This window comes from Necator americanus, chromosome III (assembly GCF_031761385.1).
Source record: "Necator americanus strain Aroian chromosome III, whole genome shotgun sequence".
NCBI lineage: Eukaryota > Metazoa > Nematoda > Chromadorea > Rhabditida > Ancylostomatidae > Necator > Necator americanus.
This window is the reverse complement of record NC_087373.1, coordinates 30,154,416-30,180,467: the sequence shown is the minus strand read 5'-3', so window position 1 is coordinate 30,180,467 and position 26,052 is coordinate 30,154,416. Positions and strand designations below refer to the sequence as shown.

The 26,052-nt window shown below is 39.4% G+C and overlaps 2 protein-coding genes across 4 annotated transcripts in view; both read right to left on the bottom strand.

Annotated features, from left to right (window-relative positions):
• RB195_011429 (uncharacterized protein) overlaps positions 1-10,910 on the bottom strand; it is a gene marked incomplete at both ends in the record, with an annotated part of 28,787 nt that extends 17,877 nt beyond the window's left edge. Inside the window, 6 exons of one of the 2 annotated variants that reach the window (XM_064192843.1) lie at positions 7,371-7,505; positions 7,558-7,666; positions 9,010-9,197; positions 9,645-9,753; positions 10,563-10,735; positions 10,809-10,910. In XM_064192843.1, the coding sequence (XP_064050427.1) occupies positions 7,371-7,505; positions 7,558-7,666; positions 9,010-9,197; positions 9,645-9,753; positions 10,563-10,735; positions 10,809-10,910 (816 nt within the window). Of the gene's footprint in view, positions 1-7,370; positions 7,506-7,557; positions 7,667-9,009; positions 9,198-9,644; positions 9,754-10,562; positions 10,736-10,808 lie in introns of those variants that run through there. The other variant, XM_064192845.1, reaches the window with a different exon arrangement.
• An 11,843-nt stretch (positions 10,911-22,753) lies between these two features.
• Positions 22,754-24,566, bottom strand: RB195_011428 (uncharacterized protein; the record flags this gene model as incomplete). Of its 2 annotated transcripts, XM_064192841.1 has the most annotated exons (7): positions 22,754-22,907; positions 23,413-23,486; positions 23,536-23,566; positions 23,692-23,813; positions 24,049-24,123; positions 24,252-24,329; positions 24,414-24,566. In XM_064192841.1, 7 exons carry the CDS (start codon positions 24,564-24,566, stop codon positions 22,754-22,756), a joined length of 687 nt encoding a protein of 228 aa, XP_064050424.1. The 2 variants fall into 2 exon arrangements, with proteins under 2 accessions (XP_064050424.1, XP_064050425.1); XM_064192842.1 differs by lacking the exon at positions 23,536-23,566 and having other exon boundaries at positions 23,413-23,458; positions 23,708-23,813.
• Between the last annotated feature and the right edge of the window lie 1,486 nt (positions 24,567-26,052).

Here is a 26,052-nt window from a genome sequence, read left to right as displayed (position 1 = left end):
TCCCTAAAATTTCGCATGCAGTTCTGCAGGGTTGATTGTGAAACAATTTATATTTGTTCACCAAGTTAACTGATCAAAAAGGAACGATTCAGTAAACGATCGACTGAAAATCTGACTCTTCAGAATTCATTCGAATGAAAATCAACGCAATAGAACAGAGTGCTCCAGCTTTCAGAACCATTCTTAGCATTCCCAAAAATAAATACACCATAAAAGAAACCCGCTGAGCATAATGGAAACGGTTAAAACGACTATCAGTCGACCAAGAGTTGAACAACATGTCGCCAAATGAACTCATCAGGCGAAAAGGAGAAGAATGTGGCGGACGATGTGAATCACGTTTCTCTCTCGCCACTGATTGACGGCGACAACAACTCCGACTGTGATGGCAGTAGGTGTGGTGGGCATCAATCGAAACGATCGGAAAGCAATAGAATACGAGACTCGTATGGGGTATTTGTGACGAGAATGACGTCATGTGTACGAATGATTCGCTTTCGGTCGCATGGTAAGCGAATCAGTCGTGAAAACATGGTTTTTGCTGCCGAATAAAAACCGTTGTTTTTTTTTGTGTTTTTTCCACACGTTTTTTTTTATTTGGTCGCAGGAGGAAAATAGCTGGAAGAACAGAGGTTGCGAACAAGGGACGTAACCAGATTAAAGTCTCACATAGCCCGTTTAACAGCAGACAACTGTGTTGTAAAGCTGCACAAACAAATTGGCTACTGTTATTGGTTGATGGTAGGTGGTGGATGTGTCATTTTTGTATGTTCAGCAATCGTTAATACTCATGAAAAATTATTTCAGAAAGATAATCCATAAATGCATAATTCAGTACAAATGTGTCAGTCGTATGTCCAAGCTTTGTTGATCACATTTCCTTACTCTGAGGGGTCTCGTTGAGTGTTTGTTAGCACGGTTAGCGTTTCAGGAACGTCAATACTGAGTTTTACAAAAAAAATACGGTATTGCAAGAGCTAGAGTCTCATTTGACTTTCCCATCAGAACCTTTCCTGGAACAAAAAATATGTGCATAAGGTGTCCAGGGAGCAGAAGAGAGGAGATGGGATGACATGGACATTGGGATTGTAGTATATAGCAAGCTTAGACACACTATCATCATCTATATCATATTTCTTTCTGCAAAATACATTATGAAACCTTCCGTCATATCAACAATGCAGCAGAGAAATTGATCTAAGAAAAGGGATTTAAAGAATAATAGATATCGAGTGACTTTCACCAATATTTCCTAACCATCCCTTGGATAATATCAGGCAACTTGAAAAGAAAAAACTACCGAAAAAGTAAGATCAAATCTATGGCATCACCTCTACCGCTGCTTGGAGTATTTTAGGTTGCATTAGCGACTAAGAACACAAAAAAGTCTTCACAGTAATGATAATCATTATTCTTATTTCTTTAAAGTACGCTTCAAAATTCTTTTGCTTAATCCAACTCGCAAAAGGAAAACTCTATTCCTGCCAAGCGTTTAGCTCGCCTCTCCCTTCACGCATTTCCATTGGAGAGTAACTATCATTTAATATTCTAGTCAATCAAAAAGTTGATTGAAACAACAGATTCTAGTCAGGAAATCTAATTAGCGATCATATTCGGACGAACGCATGTTAAGAACTGGGAAGCCTATTTAAAGTGCTGACCAGAAACCAATAAAATCCATTTCTTTTGTTTTACGCATGGATTTGGTGACATCCAAAACGGCCTTTGAAGTGTAGAGCTTCATCCGGACTTGTCGTTTTTAACCAAGAACTTCAGACGTATTTCTGAGCTTATTCTATCAATTTTAAGGGAAACTAATAAACATTCACATGAAAAACGAAGAAACCCGTTTGGATTTCTGCTTCTTTTGCGCTAAGAGTGAAAATTGTAACCTATTCTAGCAGCGGGAATCAAATTCTACTTAATCATAATTCTCTCCAGGATATGTATGGACTATTAAGGGACTGCGTATCACGAAAGTTGTTGAAAATCTATGGGAGAATATAGAGTTCCGGGCGTAGGTTAAGAGTAGGAGCGTGGACCCGTTCAGTTCCCACTAATCATCCCGAAAAACGATGTTTGTTCCTACGAGGTACGTTGGTACTCCCCATGTTACATGTTCGGGATCCCTCAGCAGCCTCCTCATTTGTTTTACTTATGTAGGCTACTGACGCGACATCATTGATCTTCAACCCCTTGTCTATGAAGGAGCGGGCACGCAAGGGTGGTGCGTTTTCACGGACCTCGTAAGGAAAAACCCTGTTTCCCATAGCGTTTCTCGGAACAATTAAGGAGATTTGAGCGCTACCACACTCATACTCGTAATCTACATCCCAAATTCTATACTTTCCCGCAGGTTTCCCAACTACGTTTCCTGATACGCTGCCTTTTAAGAAATCTGTGTCCCAAATTCACTCCGTCAATAAAAATGGAGTGAAGTAGTTCCCCAACTGTTACCTTCAGACCACTTGCAGTAATACGCATTGCAACGGGACGACCCCACGGATTCTCGGTGAAAATGCACAATGAACTCCGTGCATCAGTAAGCAGAAAAACCCTCAATTTCTTTTCTCCTCGATTTTAAAACCTTTCACTGATTTTTATAGTAGTCCATGAGTAGGATTGCATAGTTTGCGTGAAGTCATCTTCCATTAGTTTATCGTTTATTTTGTTTCTAGGGCACGGTGGAGCTTGGGATCGAGGTTGGGACACGAGGTGGATGAATGGTGCTAGGGACTCTCCCTAGCACCATTCATCCACCTCGTGTCCCAATCTAGATCCTAACCCTTACGCACGGGGCGGAGCCGCTTAGGCAACTGCGCAGAGCTTCATTTTTGGACAACTATAGCTCAATTCAATTTCTTTTCCCCTTTCATTTTGAAGTTCAGCACGATTGGGGTCTTTCGTTTCAATAAACCCTTATTCATTCACTACTACAAGAAAAAAAGGAAAGATCATAAAAGCAAAAAAAAGCTCCTGGAAGATTATCGAGTACTGTAGAGGAGGTTCAGTGCACGCTTTCATCGAGAACGAGTCGCGATATCCCCTCACAAGACGTTTTGCACTGACTGTACATATCAATGCACGTGTCCAGCGACCATTAAATTCCATTTCATTGGATCCTTTTTTGCCAAATGTTATCACTCTTTTCCCATTGATAAATTCTTTTTTTTTTCCTCCGTCCATCAAATTCTTTTACAATATCCCCAGCTGAGTTCTTTTATCTTCAGCTCAAGTCAAACATTCACTGATTTCACAACACAACCGGTTCTCACTGTTTCTTTCAAAGTTCCAGACAAACGATGCATCGAACAACGGAAAACTTCTGCATTAGCGGAAAACGAGCAGCACTATTAGAAGTCTGCAGCGCACTTGGGATCGAATTGAATAGTAATTCGACCCAATAAATGAAATTCGGATCACTCAACATGTAGGATATTTGGAAAGTTATTTTACACAATCGAAGCGGAATATTTGAAAGGTCTTCAGGAAGTTACAAACATGGTTTCCCTAGAACTAAATTAGAACATTCCTACTAAGCCATATGTGTTTAATGGGTTTCCACTATACACTACGTAGTAAATCCATTAAAAGTGCATATTAAGGAAAAATGTTTCCTGTTGCTCACGTATTTCACAACTGTTTCTTTACACATCCCGAGCTCTCAGAATAGTAGAAAATAGGGAATAAAAAGAAAGGAAGTGGCACCGACGAAAAGGGAAAATAATTCTCATTAAATAGAAATGGCAGTAGCTTTAGAGCGACAACAACCGCAACATGAGAACACAACCGAATAAACGGGTTACTAAGAAAGCCGCGGTCGATTATTATGGGACTGACATGTAAAATTACTTTAAGTGAGAAGTCAGTCGAGTTCGGACTGATGTATGGTCCCCAAAATCGGATGAATTGGACCAAAAGTCACTCCTAGTCGCCTGTTAGAAATTCAAAAACAAGAAAAGAGAGGTAAAATTGAAGTCAAAAGGAAAATCCATATATTTTATTCATTTATCATTTTTTTATTATATTCAATAATATGACGCTTTTAAATAGTTATTTCATTTTATTTCAAGTAAAGATACATGTGTAGAAGTAAGAAATAAAATTGGAAATAACCAAAACAAATTTAATCCACCCTTTGCACTGATTTTTGTCAGCAATCCGTGAACTTCGATGATAAGTGCGGTTATTTGTGGATGAAATGCCAAATCCTACAGGGAATCACAGTTATCATCGATGTTATTCAAAACCCGTCAGTGCATAGTGACATAGTTGGGGTCGAATCGATTCAGCTCACTTCCGACTGGATCAAATATGAGTGCATCTCAGAAGTAGAGAGAGTATATAAATCCGAAAGTTTGAAGCTACGCAAAATTGAAAAAATTTCGAAAACGAATTGCTCTGAATGTCAGTTATTATTATTTAATTAATAAAAAAATATTCTATTCAAATGTGCTGAGTAACATAAACCGCGTAAGATCATGTATTTAAAAATGGCAGCAATTTCAAATTTCCTCAGCAATTGCTGACTCAGAGAATAACTCTCCTAAAGACAGGCTTGAAAGCATTCTCTGTACTTTAAAAAAAAATTTTTCAAATGTAGGGTGACCCCTTTTTTTCCTCCCCAGATTCTAGATGAAAAAAAAATTCCTCATCTTCCATTTCCCGAGAAGAAGGAAGCTAAATCCTGGGTTAAACGTTGAACTAAACTAAAAAATTCAAAATATTATAAATATAAAACACCAACAAAACGCATATATAATATAATTCAGAAATCAGACCACTTCCATGATCTGATTTTGATGGGGCGATCCACTCTGGTTGAGGTAATAGCGGTACAACGGTAGCTACGGACCAAAACAGTAGACTATAAGTGCAGCAGGTGGGTGGAGTGATGACACGTGATGACGTTGATCCAATTTTCACTGAGGTTATTTGAAACGAACAAAATAAAAACCATTGATGAGTCATACAATCGCTGTTCTCGTTGGCTCAAGTAGAATGACGTTAAAACGACACACCCACACGTACTAGCCAGTGTTACCTGATGATAGGGACATTGCAGTGTAATAGGACAATTGAAGGTGAAAAAGTACAGAAGGAATGTGAAACATGCTGCCAGAATCGTATTGACTGATGAACAGTTCGAACGAAAACACTTTCTAAGGTCACCTTTTTCTATTCCGTTTAGTTCTACCGCTACGATTTTCATCGAGTTACGAACTAAAACTCAAAGACGTTGACAGGTTGGGAACATTTAAGGAATAGTTGTTTTCATGCAAAGTAAAGCAACAATTGGATTGGTTCAATATGAAATATGATTTAAATCGAAAAAAGGTACAACACCATCGGATCAACCGACATGTAGTTTGGATCGACTTTTCTCTTACATTAAAATATGTGCTACCTCGTGACTGGATTTCTCAAAAATAGAAAGAAACGCGTCACGAAAGATCCCGCCATTCTTGCTCCTTTACTGACTAAGCCGAAAATGCGCCTTTTTGAGCATGTTTCAATGTAGTGAGTGTAAAATTGACCTTTTCGCGATATTTATCGCGAAATCATGAGATTCACTGAATTATTACTGCAATTCTAAAATGTTGAGCCTGAACCTCAAGCGAGCCCGGAACCAAACGCAGCATGCCACCAATTTGACGTTGTGAGGAAATCCGCGGAAAAAACTGGACATAGGGTCATAGATTGCAGGATCAAAGGTGGTTCCGCTCATCTCTCCCTAACCGACGTAAAAAGAGGAGTGGGAACCGCTTCAGTTCCTACAAGGTACGTTAAAACGCGCCTCTATGTACACGTTCCGATCCCTTCAACAGCCTATTCATTGTTTTTAATTGAAAAGGCTGGTGAGAACACATCATTTATCTTTACCGCTAGCACTTGGATGCGGCGCGTGGACGAGGGTGGCACCTTGCAAGTTAAATCGTTTAGGAAGATCGTTTATTTGACGCCGTTTTTTTTTATGACGATTGATAAGAGATGAGCGGAACCACTTCTAGCTTTTCCCACGGGTTCCCTCATTACGTCAGATTCGTGGTCTGCTGCCTTTAATTCACAGGAGAGAGTTGGTTCGGCAGCAAACAATTGTCCAGACGACACACAGGTCGCAGCCATCAACTCAGGAATGTCATCAACTGCGTTTATCATATATTTACAGTGGAACCTCTGTGGAGAGAAATACGAGAAGCAAATGGAGTTTTCTCCCTCAGATCTTGTATTTCGGCGAAAATGAAAAAAAAGTGAATGGTGAAATAAAATGGGAACTTGCTACCCGTGGAACAATCAGCAGATTGTCTGCTAAAGACATCGTTGTGCTTGAGTCACCTAGAGAAATTTTTCCCAACGAATAAAGTTTCTTACGTTCCTGAGCTACTCCTTAACTTTTTTTCTCTGAATTAGAACCGATTTCCTTATAGTAGTCGTAATTATTGCAGTCCTAGAATTCCATCAAAGACATCACTCCACGAATCTGAGGTGGTACGGATTTCAGGTGGAGTATTCGTATACGGGATGGGCGACTAAGGAGAGGGGGGTGATTCCGTCCATTTCTTCCTAATTGAAATGGCCCGGAAGATACGGCTTCAGGCGTCCTGGCGCACTATTTTCTACAAGGAGTTCGACTGGAGCGCGCCATCCTGGGGCGACGCCACATATTCGGGTCACATATGATTTTATTTAACTACTTTATGAAAATAAAAACATTTATATATTTGGAGCTAATTTTGCTTTTTCTTCCCATATGCAACTTGGAGATCTTCACATAGAACCGTACTATCTGCAGAAATGTAGGCGAAGATTTGCAACCATACAGATAATCTGTACATCTTTACGTAGGATGTATTTCTCAGCTATCGGGAAGTCTTGAGCCAGAATCTCTACGGTAACCTCTTCGGAGAATGCGATTCATGCACTCTTATTATGTATGAAGCATATAAGCTACGTTTTAAATGTTAGCGCTAACTTAGAAACGATACCTAACTAATTATACAAAGAGCTTAGGAAACTAAAATCTCAAGATGGATAAGCAATTATGTCGAAGACGCAGATGTCGAGATTAACAGAATCAGGAAAAAGAAGGAAAGAAAAGGAAGAAACTCATGGAACTAATCTACATTAGCAAAGAAAAACAGAACCGTTGCAGTGAAGTTCGGATTGAAAAAAAAGAGATTAGCCTTGGAAGTGATTAAGTACAATTGCATTCTGAGCACGAAAACTGGAGGCAGAGCAAAAATTCGTATAGAAACTCCGAACACGAGTCAATTTAAAAACAGCAGAGAAAACGGCTTCGAATCGCAACAAATGATTGTAGTCTGAGACTGCAAACATAAAACACCTTCTGTATATGCGTGAATACTGATTCACCATAGAAAACGGACACTGAGGGAACGAAGAAAATGCGGGAACCCTACAGGCGAGAGGGAACAAACAAGCATGTGACTGACAGTCAAGTTCACCGCATCGACAGGAAGCAAACACAGATCACCGCCCTGCTTCTTAAGTAGAGAGAGCGAGGAGTTTTAAACACTAGATAGACCAATTACTCACTTCAACGAATACCGTGTCACCTTTTCGCAGCCCTCTGACGAAGTCAAATGTTTCAAAATCGTGGTAGAGTTGGACGCGTCGTTCGGTGTCTCCAATGGCAAGGAGGAGTCTGGAAATGAGGATTTCATTGGAGAAGAGAAACTAGCAAAAGAAAGCAATTTTCTCAGTTTCCCTCGTTTTCGTCACAACATTACTGACGCACAATCCGAATTATTCGAAAGCGAGATGCGTAGCTGCGATGTTGACACAGAAATCAAAAGAGTTATCGAACGTATCGATTTGTATCTTCACTACTAAATACATTACAGCTGGTTTCATAAGAAATATGTCGTATGAAGACGCGTCCTTTAATGAAATCCGGAAAATGAGCTGTAAAAACTATTAATAACAATAAATAAATGTAAAAAGGGACTCTCGTAAGTGTGTCAATATCAATATTATACGAAAAAAAAAGTTCTTTTTTTAGCACTTGTGCAGTCCTTCACAGAACCTTACTAGAAGCCCTTCACTCTAGCTGATCACATGCTCACGAATATGGTAACTGGCTCGATCCGCGATTAAACAAACAACGAGAAGACAAACAACAACAAAACGACAGTTGAGGCCCGACCTATAATATAATAGATCAAAAGCCGCGCGATGTGTTGCTGGGAACTTGCACTGTTGTCATAAATAATGAGGTTTCACAAATGTTAGGGATGTAAGTGGTTTTTTTTTTTTGAATAAAAATAAAACACAAAGTGATAGATCTCCCAAAAAAAAAAAAAACGTCGGCAATAGCTTAGTCAAAGGAGAACAATGATAATAAGCTATAGTAAGCAGTTGTAAAATCTTCCACTATGAACAGCAACAGATTAAAAACACTCGAACTAGTACTCCTTGATTTTTTTCTCAAGTGCACTGCTCACTATGCATTAGTCTGTAAAGGAGAAACATTTCAAAAACACAACTTTCTATGAATATAGTCTCTTCAGCCTCTTCAATTTCTTCAGCCCATCTTTAAGTGAGTTAAGTACGCTTTTTAGTGGGAAAATGTATGTACAAAACAAATTTCATAACTGATGCTAGTGAGCGCAGTTCTCTTCCAACTAACGATAATGTGAATTTCTTTTAAAAAAACATCCTATTATACGAGTGCTATCGCCAATTTTGAACTGTTACATTCAAATAAATAAAGTGCAGTGTTCTTCCTTGTTATAATCAAATTACTTCAATGCAAAGCTTCGCAATTCCTAGATTGGACCCGAAATGGAAGAACAAAAAAAAAAACTTGAGAAGTATAGAAGATGGTATAAGATAGTAAATACTACGTAGATTCGAAACAAAATCCAAAAACAAGCAAAAACTTGATTTACAGAAACCAAAATCAAGAAATCACAGCGATGGTAACTGAACTTGAAATATCAAGCAAAAAAAGAAAAGATGTAAAGAACTGTAATAGTGGAATCTTACATTGCTTGATCATCAGTCAGACGCATCACATCAGTTTTGGGAACGACTGCGTAAACATTCGAGGAAAGGACGTCGCGAGCTAGAAGGGCATCCTTTCGACGCAATTCTTCTTGCTCTCGCTTCAGAAAGGTGATTACTCTCGGATCGTCCAGTTCCGATAATGGCTTGAGTAATGTACCGCGTTCAATCTGAATTGTAAAGTGATGAACGTTCAGAAAGTAGTCATAGCAACATTACAGCTCTAACTACCATCTACTTTTCATAGGATTTGAAATCTACTGGTATCTTTAAAAGTATAGTGGAGCCAAAACGACTTGAAGAATGGTGCAGTTGCGTAAGCGGCTGCGCTCGAAGAGGAGAGTAGCGGTTAGGATCGAGTGTGGACCCATACTACCACCGCTTATTGCTGCAGTTTGCGATGGTCCCACGTCGATTCCAACTGCTATCTCTACCGCACCGCTTCGACCGCAACCGCTTACGCAACTGTACAGCGCTTTATGTCGTTTTGACCCGACTATAGTATAGGTTCATCGCAACTAAAGTAGGTGGAGAGAAATCAATTCGAAATAAAGGAAATAATTATAAAATCCCGCTGACAGAAAAAAAGAAGTCTACGGGAGAGAGAAAGATCATACTTGAACTTTTGACGGATCCATTTCCGGTTGGTACAAGTCAAATTTGAAACCGATTGTGGGATATTCTAGCAGCGCAATAGAGGATTCATCTGGCGAATATCGACCGTTTCTGAATAAATGGAGCTAAAAAGAACTGAACACAATAGGTATGATTACATTGTCCGAATGCGATTCGTCCGAATGGGTTTTCGACGAATCCTAGGCGGGAGGGCGCAAGGGTGGGGCGCTACAATAGAGGCCGTCTTAAGAAACAGCCTTCTGGGGTCGTCTATTTACACTGATACAAGGAGAGATGGACGGAATCACCCTCTTCCCCACAATCTACGAACATTATAGGGATTACCCGCCTGAAACTCGTACCACACCCCACAGATTCGTGGGGTGATGCCTTTAACACAACTGCCTTAAAACCATCTGCTCAGAAGTTCTCTGTCTTCTGTTGCTCATCTAATAAGAATATCACTTGAAACAAATCAAGGTAGTAAAGGGTGTCAGTGCAATGAATATTCTTTGGAAATGACCTCCGAATTCTCTTTAACCTGAGCTCAATCCCAGTCATGTAATTCGCCGGTTATTCCACTATGGTATGAAATGAGGAAAAAGAAGGAACTATCTAATAAATTTCAAAAAAAGTAAAGAAAAACAAAACAAGCAGGCTACAGACGCGACCATTCAAAACTTCATAGGTGGTTACGGTTATGAGACAAGTCAAAGCAGCTAGACATTATCGTCTCCATCGCTCATTACCTTCATCATTCATATAAGCACCTCAATGACTAATCCAAAAATAAAATAAAATTGAACAAGAAACATAAATTGAAAAAAAGTAAAATTCTCGCTGATCTGTAGAATCAAGGGTCAATTAACGAAACGAAAACAAAATAGTGCAAAACAAGCTATAAGCGGATGATCGCCTACCCGTTCGAACATGGCGCACTGATGTCGACCAATTGTGCGTCTCTTCGGAGATGATTCATAGAATCAGTGTTGTAGGTATGGTTATCTTTGTATTCCAAAGAGGAAAACCTTGGCGGGCACATAGGAGCTTCTTCTACAGCTCTGCTGGCAGCCGCAACACGAACTAAATCGTTCTGAAATAAAAACTAGCATTAGAAACATATTTTAATTTTTAGCATTTGTAAGAGAATTTCTCACAAAACATACAGCAATCTCCTCATCGTCCAGCTCGAGTAGAACACCGTTCCAAATTTCTTCGTCGGGATGCATCACAGCAGGCTCCCGTGGCCGTGGTGAAGTGCCTAGCATCACACAAATGCATACAATGCGTCACTTTCTTCACAGTAATTATTTCGCTATGGTGAATATCTAGAAAATCTTTTTTTTTTATTTTCTGAAAATGCTTCAGAAGTGAGAAAAGGAGAGTTGCAATTGAAAGGACGAATAAACCAAAAATCATCGAGGACGAATAAAATACACGAAGTATTGGCTTTATACGCATCCATACACGATGTCATCAAATCGATGAAGGGGAAGGTCTGAGTGACGCCTTAAGTTCGGTTGATCGATCATTCTGATGAGAAGATGAGAAACGACCACATATTTTGTTAGAATGATTGATTGTGGCCGAGTGAAGGAGCGTATGCAGTCAAGTTGACTTCCGGTCGAAGCAAAAACATTCTATGTATAGCAGCTCTTCGCCGAGCGCAAAGCGGAATCCTGAGTCGTCGGAAGAATCGATTAGAGCATGTTAATCAGCATAAATATACGCAATATTAGCTTGACTAAGCCTAATCATATCTCTCCTCACCACATCTTCTATCCGATATAATTTCTATGAATTTCGCCGCAAGAGCAAATTGAGGAACGAGTTGTGGATAGAAAAAAATCACACCAGAGTGGAACATTGCCAACTGAGCATTTCAAATAAGACGAACGATTAAAGAAGAAAGTTTACAAATGGAAAAAAAAGTATATCGAATCCACCGGCAAGGATGCTTCCATCACCATAAGTAATTCATAACAATACAAAACAAATATAAAACAAACTAATCATCAAACATAAGAAAGCTCTATGCTGTTATGCTGCAAGAAATCTGCTATTGTAACCGGTCTTCAATCGATTGGATCAACGATCGACTTTGCCGCTTGTAATCAGCTACATCTATCTTCTTGAATCAAATATTCTTCAAAGGAAGTATAGTTCTTTTCAGACAACATTTTTGCCAAATTTATTAGATGAAAGCCAAAGATCCAGCCTACACCTTCACAGGACGGAATTAACCCGATGACTTCAATTTCAGGGTTCTTAAATTACCAAAATAAGACATCCATTTCCCCACATCTCCATAAAATTCTCACGTCGTCGTCGATTTTTTTTTCTTATTTAGTTCCATTGTTCTTTCAAAAAATGAACTTTACAAGAATGTGGATGAAATTCGGCAGTGGGTCTACGATACATTATATTATATTAGGTAATTTCTTTACGGATGGATGTAAAACGGCTATTGTTGGATGAACAAGATCATGGGCTATGAACGATGACCTTCGAACTTGGAATAGGTATACCATAACAAGGATACATAGGAAGTAGTCAGTTAGACACCATGTTCAATCTCGAAGCAATTTTATCGGAGCAACAAAGAACCTCTAAAACCGCGATAAACAGCCTAGTCGTGATGCTCTTTGAATGCTTTTGAACTATCGGCAGTGATTAAAGTTCGAATATCACATCATTCGAACGAGCAGAAAGAAAATTACCAGTGCGAAATGGTAACAAACTCGTCGGTGCGGATAATCTGACCTAAAGACGACAATATCGTCCTTGAAAAAGAGCGGAATCATGTGTTGTGTGCTGAACGTCACATAATAAGAAGAAAAACAAGGCCATAACGAGTCCGAAACGTCAAAGAGGTATGGCTGCTGTATAATAGTTGTAGTGAGAAACTTCAGAAAGAGAACTAGAGTTAATTCTTCTAGCAACAGCAGCAAAATGAATTGAATATTGAACTGAATTGAATTGAATTGAATAATTGGAAGTTAATTGTTCACGAATTGACCGCACGATTCAATATGAAAAACAGCAAAGGCAGGAACAAATAACGAGGCGAAAAATGCAAAATGAAAACAACCAGAGAGAAAACTTTCTTTAACAAAAACATACAAACGACTACGCACAAATATACCGTGAACTCTGATCAGAATGAAGATTATATCTGGAGAAAAAAAGAAGAGTAGTGTATTAATGATTCAGTGTTCAGACAGTCTAGATAAACATATGGTAGGTACATGGCGAATCGAAACACAGCAAAGTGACATCAGGTCTCAATAGTACTCCACCAATAATCGAATCGTATGTTGCTCGTTATTACGGCCGCAAAACATTCCGCAATCATCAGCGTCAATACAATTATTCATGCAGTAAAACTACAAAATCTCAGTCAGACTCAAGACAACTTATTAGGAAAACCTAAGCATCTACTCTTGGAAAATTCTTCGATAGAAATTTAATGCGTAAGAAAAAACGTTTTTACGCTTGATTAGTGCTCAAAACGTTCCTCAAAAAGTCATTAGTATTCTTTTTTGGTGATAAAAGTTAACAGAATTCAATCCAAGAAAAAAAAGAGTTATTTGTTGTACCCCGATGAAAATGAAAGTCAAACTCCGCGATCGATTTCATTTGAGTTCTAGTACTAACAAGATTCAATTTTTCAGCGTTGAAGAAACTCAGAATTTCCCGATTTTCACGTACCGCTCGCAAAGGGCATTACGGACATCTCATCTACAAATAGGGAGTGAAAATATTGTGCACTTCTCGAATGTCAATGCTGCACAAATAATCCTATTGTGACCCAGTTTTGAAAACAGCGGCTTTCAATGAAAAATGCACCATCAGTCATACGTAAGGAAAACTCAAACTTGAGAGAACAAAAGAAAAATCGATAAAAATTGAAAATCATCTCAATATCACGAGGTCTGCGCAGGAAACTAGGTTATTATGTGATTATTTGTATCAAACTGGCGTTCCAGAATGAACATTTCGCTTCCACAGCCGTTCTTTTTATCGGGCAATGATGTTTTTCTATGTCGAAGAATACACTTCGGCTTTGGTGTTTTATGCGACATCAATAAGTTCGGCATTGTAAAGTGAACAGGTAGTCGCTCAAATGAATAAAGTTATAGTTTGTTTTGACATACGAAGTACAGAATATGAAAAGAAACGCAATAAATTTGACCAAGTTTCTAGGAAATTGTAAATCAAAGCGAAATGCGTAGGCGAAAGGGGCACTACATCACCGATTTCACGAATCGTAATAACTCGTCGTACTTTGCCCGAACGTAGACATGTACTTTATCTGTTTTTCTGCATAATTCAGTGAGGATATCATCAGCTGTTTGAACTAATAAATAAATAAATGAGATGTAAGTATCGAGAGAGGGATGCAGTGAATGCCAGAAAGTTACCGAAATAAATCGAAGAAAAAAAAAACAACAAAATAAAAAGAAACAGAAGAACTGAAGGAAATTAAGTAAGAACAGTAAGAACATGAGACAAATGGTGACTTGATTCGACGACTGGTCATCGATCAATAATTTGGACGAGCGTCAGCTTATGCGATTGGCAATGAGCACTCAACCTCTCACATATACAAAACTTGGCAGCGTTAAATGGGCAAAACATGTTCAAAGGTATGTTGTACTTCCCTTTATTTGATATCTTTTGTTGTATACCTTAAATCCGACTCCAGATGATAATATTAGGTTGGTCCCTAAGTCTTACAATGAAATGTATTTTCCGACCCAGAATTTTAGCGGTCTTTAATTGAAATTTTCTGGCATTTGAATATAGTAGAATGTTCCAAAAACATTCACCAGAAGGGTATATAAGCATGTGTATTTCACTGGCGTTTAACCATAACTTCAATGATCCAAAATCGAATTCGAACAATCGTGTACTAGAAATCCCTACAAAACCACAACGCGGTCGACGTTACCTCAGATATCAAGAGAAGTAGTATCCCGCTGGACTGTGGCCCGTTGGCTCAAACTGTTCGAATCAGGGGATATTTCGTTTGAAGATCGACCTCGCTCTGGTCGCTCGACTGACTGGAATGATGAAGCTTTGCGTGACACTCTTCGAGAAAAGCCCAATCCCACTACACGTGACCAGTAAACGACACTTGGGTGCAGCCGTACAACAATCGTCACATGTTTTCAAGCACTTGGTTACAGAAAAGTGCTGTCGATTTGGGTCCCAAAACGAACTGAGCGCCTCGCAGCTGGTAACAAGAGGGAGTGTGTCAGTCTTTGCTTCTTCGCTCACACAGGGAGGACTTTCTCCACCAATTCATTATACGAGATGATAGTTGGGTGTTGTATGTTAATCATACACAACAGAAAAGTTGGCTCCCGCCTGGCAAACCATCTCCAAAAGAGCTGCGAGGAGAATTGCACGAAAAGATTTTGCTGGGTTGTTGGTAGGGTTCTGTGTTAATGTTGTACTATGAACTGCTCCCATTTGAGTTCAACCTGACCGCTCAAATCTACTCTTCTCAACTACAAGAATAGCCAGACACAGTTCGGGAGAAGCCTGAGGAAATTAGCTATATTGTTCTACTCCATGACAATGTTCGACCTCACGTGGCAAAACTTACACATCAGAAAAATGCCGAATATGGCAGAGGAATTCTACCGTACCCTGGTTACTCTCCTGACTTGGCCAGGCACAGTGAAACTGAGAAAAAATCGATGATCAGAAAGAGTTAGAAACAGAAATTTCTTTTTTCTTTTTTTCGACTTTCTTCTTTTTTCTTCGACTCTCAGCAGCCAAAGTTCTGGACTCCTGGAATTGATAGTATAGTGAAGCGTTGGACATACGTAATGGGTCATGAGGATCGCTATCTTGTTGATTGGTATCTACGAACAAGAAAGTTACAGTTGTTTGAACAAAGTGTGGAATTTGGTGCTAAACTTTCGAGCAATGCTAATAGTTAATAATAAAATGATTTAAAAACAATGTAACAGTTCTATGAAAGTGAGAGAACTCCTTCTACAATGTAGTAAAGGCATTTTGATCTATGACGCTGCAAAGATAGTTATTTCCATGCCAGCGAGGTTCTCAGCTGTTCGCACGTGACTATGAGCGAAGTGAGTGTACCATTGTGGCACAATTAGTTGCTGATTTCCAGCCTAAAGAATGAGTTAAGAGACGGTCCCATCGCGCAGACGCTTACGGTGGATCCTTCACGAGCACATCACGATGCATCACGGGAAATTTTTGATCATGTTGTACGCCGTATATGGAACAAAATCTAGCCCCCACGTTGGAAATAGTTGGAAACTTCAAGCGTCAACCTCTCTTGAACCAACAAGCAATGAACCTAGAGGACATTTTTGAGTCCTCTAGATTCCTAGCACTCTGGAACTGGAAAGATCAAGTTGCAGTTCTTATGATGAGTTCTTATAAGAAGGTGTGACTTATTGAGCAGCACTATACTGGATGAAAACAGGAATGAACAAATATAGTTGCAATAAAAATACATAGTTCACAAAAAGTCGGCATAGATGACAAGAACTGGTAAGAAGCAGAATTTAATTGCACCAAAGTGCGTTTTTGAATGCACGCGTTTCATGGTGAAAAAACCGCGAAATGAAAAAGAAACTTTACTGGTACTGTGGGGTGACCATGACGTTTATGCATTATGACAATGTGTGATAAGAAAGAAACTATAGGGAGTTTACTTGACGAGTAATTCCATTGTATTAAAAGTTAACAGCAAAATAACTACATTTGTTTCTTTTGTATGAACATTATATATATATATATATATATATATTAAAAGGTAGCTCAATTTAATAAGAAGCAGATAAAAGAAACAGAAAAATGGCCCAAGTTTTACTGTTTAGCCTACTTTCAGTGCCACATAAACCGATTTTTCTAACAGTTGACGTTTTGCTTCTATTTCATTAGTAAACGAAATGATGAACAAATAGGAAAGAGAGAAGAACAGATCGACAGACAGCTGAGAAGGAGTTCTCAGTAGATATATTTCTACATTTGAGAAGAGCTGCTTATTGAGACAAAAACGTAAAGGACTTTCTTTTTTGCCGAAAACACTCTAAAAGAATCCTCCAAAAAATGAGTAAACAAATGCAACTCACTCAGACAGTGGGTCCTCGTTGTCAAACAAAAGATAGCAGTTCCCAAGGGAAGAAGCGATAAATCGAGTGAAGGAAACGACAAGAAAAAGTGAGAAAGAAATGCCGAGAAAGAAACAGTGAGTGTACACAGCGACAGGCGGAAGTCTAAATACGTAGTCGTGTACATATTTGCTCAACAAAAACCAGCAAGTGGACAGTGTCAGTCATCGATGGCTCACATTTTCGCAGCCACGCACGTCGTCGCATTTGAAGTAGAAGTATTCAATCGTAAAATCTATGGAGTTCGAGAAAATAGAGTGTTACTTAGTATGAATAACAATTAACGACACTTGCTGGTGGAGAAACTATTACAACTTATTTAGAGTGAAAACAAATGGGAGTCCAAAGAAGTTAGAGGATGTTTCGACAGAATCAAACACGACTAGTCCTGATGACACTGCCCAAAGAAAGGATGAATCCGTATGAATCTAAAAAGAAGGACACAACGATATCTGTGAGCATTCGCGCAGCAGCAATAACACTGAAAGACTAGTAAGAAGCAGCTAATCCGTCGCATCGATTGTTTGCTAACCAAATATTCATTATGAAAGTGATGTTTCAATAGAAAAAGTGTTGACTTGAAAAAAAAGATAAGTCGCAAAATTTTTAAAGAGGAAAATCACTTGGTTGCGCTAGACGACGACGGAGTTCCAACCATTTGTATAGAAATATTAAATAAGATTCCTCTTATTTGGAAGGAAAAAAGAAAAAACTAGCAAACAGTGCCACACAGATCTATGCGAAAAAGAAAGGTACAGTCAGCTTTATGGCTCATATATGTGAAGAACGATGACACGAATGATAAGTGTTGAGGGTGCACACTTATGTCATTTACGTTGGAATCGTATTCAATTATCCCTATTGATTACAGAAAAAAATATTGAATTAAAAAGGCGTTTAGTTCGCTTAGAAAAGCTTTACGACAGTTTAACAGTTGTGGGAGAAAGAGAGTTTGACTATAGCATAATTTATGTAGAGAAATAATTATAACACAAAATATATATGTACTGTTAGTGAGGAGAACATTTGTTGAATATGTTCGGAAAATGAATATGTTGGCACGTTTTAGGTGTCTCCCAGCAGTCATAAAAATGCTAATATTTTACACAAGTTGTGCCCGAAAATACGACTAAACCTACATGGTATTGTCAAGACGACATTAAAGGCATCACTCCACGAATCTGAGGTGGTACGGATTTCAGGTGGAGTATTCGTATACGGGATGGGAGACTATGGAGAGGGGCGTGATTCCGTCCATTTCTTTCTAATTGCCGTAAAAAAACGGCCTGGAAGATACGGCTTCAGGCGTTCTGGCGCACTATTTTCTGCAGGGAGCTCGACTGGAGCGCGCCAGCCTTGTCCGGCGTCGCATCTTCCGGGCCGTTTTTTACGGCAATTAGGAAGAAATGGACGGAATCACCCTCCTCTACATAGTCTCCCATCCCGTATACGAATACTCCACCTGAAATCTGCACCACCTCAGATTCGTGGGGTGATGCCTTTAAACACGGTGTAGTTGCGTAAGTGGTTGCGCTCGAAGCTGCGCGGTGGAGATAGCGGTTGGGATCGAGGTGGGACAGAGAGGAACGGTGTCACCGAGGGTACCCGAAAATTTTGAACGTTGCGCTCCGCCGCACTTTTTCGAGCGCAACCGCCTACGCAACTGCGCGGTGCTTCATATTCATTTTGACTCGACTATTGTCGGGTCAAAACAACCTCTGTGCACGTAAGCGGTTGTGTTCGACGCAGCAAAGGAAACAGCGGCTGAGATCGAGTTCGACCCTCGCTAATTCCACCCGTCGCTGCAGTCAGAGTGACGATTCCAGTTAGCTGACTCCATCGCGCCGCTTGCAGCCGCTTACACAACTGCACCGAGTTTCAGCTCTTCTTGACCTCACTATACTAAATGTGACTTCACAAAGTTTAGTTTGAGTTTTTTAATCGTAAAGTGTACATAGGTCTCTATAGAAACATTACATAACAGCACTGCAATGGCGACATCAAAAAAAAAGTTAGGCACGAGAGTGTGAGCGTCACGCTTAAAAAACGGATCGTTAACATCCTAGAAATTTTATTTCTACCTCAGAATTTCAGCTCAAGCATACTTGTTAATTTAGAAAACCAATGGGAAAATTATCAAATCAGAGAATTACAACAACAGAAGGGTTACTAGCAAAATGGCCGTGGATATGCATCAGCGTGCGAACTGCAACGCGCATGGTCGGCGCCGGATGTGTTCAACCGGGTGAACGCGACGCCTCTGCCAGAACAGTCATTTACATTCTCTTTTAAACAAAAAAAATTCCTTTTTCAGTGCACAAGAAAGAGAAAAAGAGAAGAGAAGAAAGAAAGAGAACAGCGCTCGTCAGATTGAACCCATTTGAAAATAACTATAACAGCGTCAAAACGACATGAAGCACGGTTCAGCTTCGTAAGCGGCTCAAAGCGGCGCATTGGAGCGAAGCGGTTAGGATCTTGTGGGGACCTTCACTAGCACCATCCATCGCTGCGAGCAGCGATGCTCACACCTCGGTTTCATCCGCTATCTCTACCGTGCCACTTACGCTACTGCACCATGCTTCATGTCGCTTTGACCCTACCATATATTTGTGCACAAACGCAAAATAATCTCCAATTAGAGCCAGATTGAAGGGTGACTGAACAAAACAGAAAGTTAGACATGAGTCACACAAAGTTCTCATACAAACCAGTAATTCAATGTATACAATAGCGGTAATTCACGACACTGATTCATCCACTACGTCGGGCAAATAGAAATCGATATTTCTTAAGTAAAGCGACGGCTGCATTCTTTATGTAATGTTTCTTCGTGCAATCAAAATAACATATCATCAGTCTTTATTTCCATTTGTTCTTTTTGCTTTCTTCCTCTAATTATTGGAGCTTATTAAGTGCCAGAAAGGTAATATACTGCATATTTGCCTTGCGAAATTATGCATTCAGCAATACCATATACTACTTATGTATTAAGCAATCGCGAAATTCCAAACGAAAAGTTAATTTACCTTGATTTAGATTTGTAAAACATAAATTAAGCTAGACTATCATAATAAACGTGCGAGATGACTCGAAAGAACTGTGAATATTGGAGAAATGGATGCAAAACGCTCGAATTGGCTTCCATTTGTTAATTAGATTAAACGTTAAGCGGTTCATCAGTCTTTGAAGAAGATTGAAGATTCAAATGAAAAATTCTAACAACTCGAACTGCAGGTATAAAAATAAGCAGAAAAACGAGTTAGTAACACTTGGGCAAATAGGTGAAAACAAATGACTTTCGCAGCACTGTCGCTCACCATTTCAAAGGTAAAGCCAGTTTCTCACTTTTCAAAGAAATTTACGTCAATCTTTCGAAATGTTTGGTTTCCGAAACATCCACGTACCTTTGCTTTTACACGTTTTTAGAGCACAGCAGAATATTCCAAGGGACTAAGTACATCAGACTAGTCACGGCGGAATACGTTTCCACCTCTGGTTGTATAGATCAGTGAATGGAAATTGAAAGGCTTTTTGTCACACTTACGACATCCCATGAAAAGTGCATTTGTCCACGAATGATTCAACCATTCACAGCTATGTGTTGCTTTAAAATGCTCTTATATTGACGAGTTAAAACGACCTGACGATTGATGTGGTTGCGTAAGTGGCTACGCTCGAAGTGTCACGACTGAGCTGCCAGCTGAGATCAGAGTGGGACCTTTCTCATACCTACACTCGGTTGTGGTGGTCCCGGTTCGACTCCAATCGCTAGCTCCACTGCTCCATTTTTAGCGCATACTTTTACGCATTTGCACTGTGGTTCAGGACATTTTGACTCGACTGTACCAGCACGCTTAACATACAAAATGAGCAGACATAACGTTGGCCAGCCATCAGTAATTGAAAGGCATCACCCCACAAATCTGAGGTAGTACAGATTTCAGGTAGAGTATTCTTATGCGCGGTGGTAGATTATGGAGAGAAGAGTGATTCCGTCCATTTCTTCCTAATTGCCGTAAAAAACGGCCCGGACGATACGGCTTCGAGCGATCCGGCGCGCTAGTCTCTACAACGAGTTCGATTGGAGCGCGCCAGCCTTGTGCACGCGCCGCATCTTCCGGACCGTTTTTAACGGCAATTAGGAAGAAACGGACGGAATCACCCCTTCTCCATAATCTACTATCCCGTATAAGAATACTCCACCTGAAATCCGTACCACCTCTGATTCGTGGGGTGATGCCTTGAAACGAAGATAATTCTGGGAACTGAGACTCTGTGGAATATTCTCGAACGAAAGAAGGAAAAATAGAACGAAATTGATTCAAATTTCAATGAACCAGTCTCAGGAAAAACAGGAGAGAAAGTAACTGCTGTGGTCGTTTGGATGAATAAGTGAAAGACTTCAATATTGTTTTTCTGAGCTATTAGCATACAGAAGGCAGCAGCAACCTTTCGAAATCTGTCATAGGCTTTCGAAATATCTTTGCTTTTGCTTTGCGTGTTTTTAGAGTACAGTAGACAGCAAGTATTCCAAAGCAAACGCAGGCAATACAGCCAACGAGTCGGCTGAGTATATGCTCTGTCACTTATAATACAATGACGATGGGATTTCTGGCTAGCTGAAGGAACATCGAGAAACCTGATGCTATCTGATGCTCCAGATTATAGACACAATGTGATCACCATGAACACAAAAAGTACTATACACTTATTTCTTGCAAAAGAAAAAAAAAAGATTCCCAACATAATCCGTCACAATTTCCAGGAAGAAAAAAACCGCTTACAATCCAATGAATCTTCAACTAACGTCTACGATAACCAAGAACGCAAGACATAAAGCAACCGTATAAAATATAGGAAGTATGAAATCAACAACTTTCCTCCTAAAACGTCCTTTTTTCTGATTGGGCCCTCTGCAATTCATCTGTTACATCTCCAAGCGTTCCCAGTACAAATCACTTACTTGCAAATAAACTGACAGTGCCAAATGTCTTCAACCACATGACCGCGGTGCACCTTCGATTTGAGCAGGCCAGAAGGGAGTTTATGCGCGTCAAGTAGGTGAACAGCATATGTTACGTCAGAGAAATCGCGCTCACCCAGCTGAGTACATACGGCGCCAACTTTCTCGGGTTTTTACATCTTTCTAGTTGATTGATGGTCTGTTAAACTAAACAATTAATTTTATTTTAACATTAACGTTAAATTTTCAATAGTCCTTCTTCTCTTCGCCGCATCTCCACTGTAACGATGAAAAAAGCACGAGCAGAAATAAAGAATAAGCTCGAAAGATCGATTACTCAACCGTAACTAGTTTTACGAGTGATTACGCCGCGACTTGACAGCTGTGTCATGTGAGAGTAACATGTCGAATTACTCGTTTCCAGGAAAGTAATTTACTGCCCCTGAGGACTACTAAGGAAGGACAAAAGTGAATGCCTATATAAGATGACATGGTAGTGTATGATGTGTTCCAGAAGGGCGAGGAGAGTGCTACCCAAATGGATATCGACTTTGGGAAAAGAAAATAACGATAGTGCTTCTTTAGGAAACATAGAGAAGCGAAAATCCGGAATAAAGATGAGAGTATTGATCGCTTCAAAGGACAAGGAAACCGAACCGAAAAGCGAAAAAAGAAGAAAAAAAACGCGATCATTAAAAGAAAGATTAACGCTTGCACTTGCATTTGCAGCAAACCTATGTGAAAAAAGAAACAAAATAATGGTTGATTTAATGATAACTCTTATTACTTGAGAAGGTCCTGGCAAGAAATAAAGCGTTGACAACGTTATGACCTTTGTATGAAAAATAACAACAAGATATTCAGGTACTTGACCGTGTTTCTGAACTGAAAGTGAACTGCAACAAAAAGATGTAGATTTAGTCATTAACCGAACAGCCAAATCAACAATAACATCGTGTATTTATAATAAAGTTTGAAAGGAGATTGGTTAACTCCGATGGATCTCAACGATTGCTCTTGGAATATCGGATTGTATGGTCTTTTTCATGGTTGCCTTGAATACGCCTCTCTTCTCCACATACTCAATGAAAGAAGGGACATTGCCACCTACGCCGAAATAGAAGATCTTTGCTGCGACCCATCTGAAAAACAAGCCACACTCGTAATGAAATAACAAAGACGAAAATAAATCGAACTAATTGAACGCAAAAACCCAAAGCTTCAGAAGAGGAATTGTGACCAGAAACTTGAAACAACTATGATTTCTTGAGAGAGCACACAAGCTTCACAAGAAAATAGCGTTAAGAGCAAATTACATTAATTTAGAGAAGATTCAGATGAAAATCAGAAATGACATAATGTCGCTTCGAAGAGTGCAAGCTGTATTTTGTGCCCATAAAGTTGCATTCATTATAGACACTTCAGTTCACAGCTGCAAATTGTATTTTCGCCAACTCCACGCAACTGATATCAAATGAGCGTCATGGGTGTTGCAGCAGAGGCGAAGCTTTCAGAAGGTTAAAAAACTTGCTTTCTTTTTTCAAAAGCACCTTTATAATGAAATGTCAAGCAGAGGCATAGAACATCAAACTGCAAAAATCACAGTAAAATTAGATGCATGGACGCTACATTAGGATAATAACGTACATCACTCCTTTAGGTGACAGCGCATAATCGAATGCATCGTGAAGGGCTTCATAATCATCGGTATTGTAGATCGTCTCCGAGGTGACAATAATGTCATACCCGAAAAAAAAGAGAAATAGACACTTCAACGCCTTCGAATAGGATATTTTTCAAGCTGAACTTTTCAACTGAATCAAAATCAAACGACACTGTCGACAGAAAGAGCTTGCACGTTTTGAAACTCTGACAACAAAATAAAGTAAAATTACAATACTAATTAAACAAGTGAAATCAACTCACCACTTTGGCTCAAAACTTGACTGAAAGTCAGTCCAAGGGCCACTGAGTAAATGATACTGCGATTCTTCAACACCGTTCAACCGTAGATTTTCTTGCGTAAAACACTGCACAACACAGTCGTTCTGAAACGTATGAAAAATATGATGGGAAACAATAATAGAAAGACAAGCAGCAACATTCGAACCGTTACGAATCAAACAAGATAGTCAATATCTTATTAGAGTTTTAAAAAAATAAACATCCCGGTAAAGAAATAAGTACAAAAAAAAAACATGATTAAATTACTAACATAACCAATAATTTAAAAAAATCCATAGAAGTGAGAATGTACATACGCAGTAAATAACAAAAACTCACGAAGTCATGGAAAGTGACATGAGCAGCGCCGCGTAAAGCGCACAAAATACCTGGCAGTCCAGCACCGCAACCAAGCTAAACTACAATAATTTTCCTCTAATTTGTTAATTTGTTTGGATGAAGGATGGATCATTCATTTATACAATGGGAGAAAATATTTCCGAACACCACCGAAGAAATCTTCAGGACGAAATATCTCTTACTTCTAGCACTCGCTTTCCACGAACACCCGCTGATTCAGCGTCCACCAGCTGGCACAAATCGTAGCAGCATTCCCATATCTACTTAGCAAACATAGGTATCGGACGAGAAGGTAAATAACAAAACGCAGAGCTACTACGAGAACACAAGAACTGTCGCCATACCTTAAAACCGCCTTCATAAACATGAGTTGTTCTGTCAGAACGAGTGATATCGCTTAACGCCTTATCGTTGCTGAACCCTTTCTCCTGGAGTCGCTCCTTTACAAGATTATCATCTGCCCATTTCAATTCAATCTCTGAGATATGTAAAGGCATGAAACCTTAATGTGTAGAAATAAGCACATTTTTGACAGAAATGAGGTGCAAATGAAATGAGGCCATTCCTTTCAAAAAAAAATATTTCCTGCATAGAAATAGCAGAAAAATCCCGTTCTTTAAAAATAAAAAAAAAGAAGAAAGGAAATTCCGAGAATAATAATATGTATGTGAAATTTGAAAAAGTAAATATTGCTCCATCTACAATTTCTAATGTTTTTAAGGAAGACGCCTAAGCATATGAACGTGGTAACTAGCACAAGGGGTCCGCAATGTTCAACTGTTAAATACTGCACACTCGCTAGTTTTTTTTTATTCACACGGTCATAAAAAGCTGACTTGCTGTGCAGCTGGGCTTACTGCAGAAGTCACACTAACTGCATTCCGAACGTGTATAGTCGGATCAGAACGACATGAAGCACGCTGCAGCCGCGTAAGCGGTTGCCCTCGAAGCGGCGCGGTGGAGCGTAGCGATTAGAATCCAGTGAGGACCCTTACCAGCGCCATCTATCGCTACATTCACCGATGGTCCCACTTCGATTCCAACTGCTAGCTCTACAGCGTCAGGCGCAGCCAGTTACGCAACTGCACCAGGCTTCATGTTGTTTTGATCCGACTGCATCTGTTGCATGTTCCTGGCACGTGTTCGCTCAAACTCACTAAAACTGGAACTGGTACTTGCTTAGAATAGGTACTTTTTAATTTTAAATCCAATTTGTTTTCTGCTTATAATTTGATGAGAGCACTTCTATGCAGTTTTCGGCAATGGAATTAGCAGAAGTTCAGCAGATTTTTTTCTCTGCTTTACTGTAAAGAAAAAACAAGTGTAGAACATGAATGCAGCACCAATTATCAGCTGATCGTCACTGATTCGGACCTATCGATCGCCACCGATCTCGTCTTCCACACGCAATTCTACTTCTGTCCATGTACGCACTTATATTTGAAACTTCAGAAGTACAGCAAAGTTATCCGCATAATCTACGATAGTCCAGTGGTATTCTAAGCAATCGTAGATCTTTTTACAATTACTATTTTCCACTTTTCTATTTAATCAATTTTGTTATTTATATTTATTTGTTTTCTTATTTGATTGCTATACAGAGTGAAACCAAGTTTTTTTTTTTTTGAAGGTGACTTCTGTACTTAAGCTGGTTTTGAGGAGATGTTATAGTTTTTCATTGATAGTCATTCAATCTCAATTCACTCTCGGATGAACCAGAAAGCCCGCAAATTATCTCGGATTTTTTCGTGTACGGCATTGTCGAGAACTCACAACTCTTCACCCCACAAATTCGCATAGTGAGCGAGGAACCAGATTACTACACTTTTCAAGAAACTAAGTAGCTAATAGAAGTAAGACAACTGTATCAACTCTAAAGGAAAATACCACATAAATTAATTTATTACATTCCTTTATTTCTAACTGAAACAAAGAAGATACATATAAACATTTATATCGACAGAAAAAAATAGAAAAAGAACA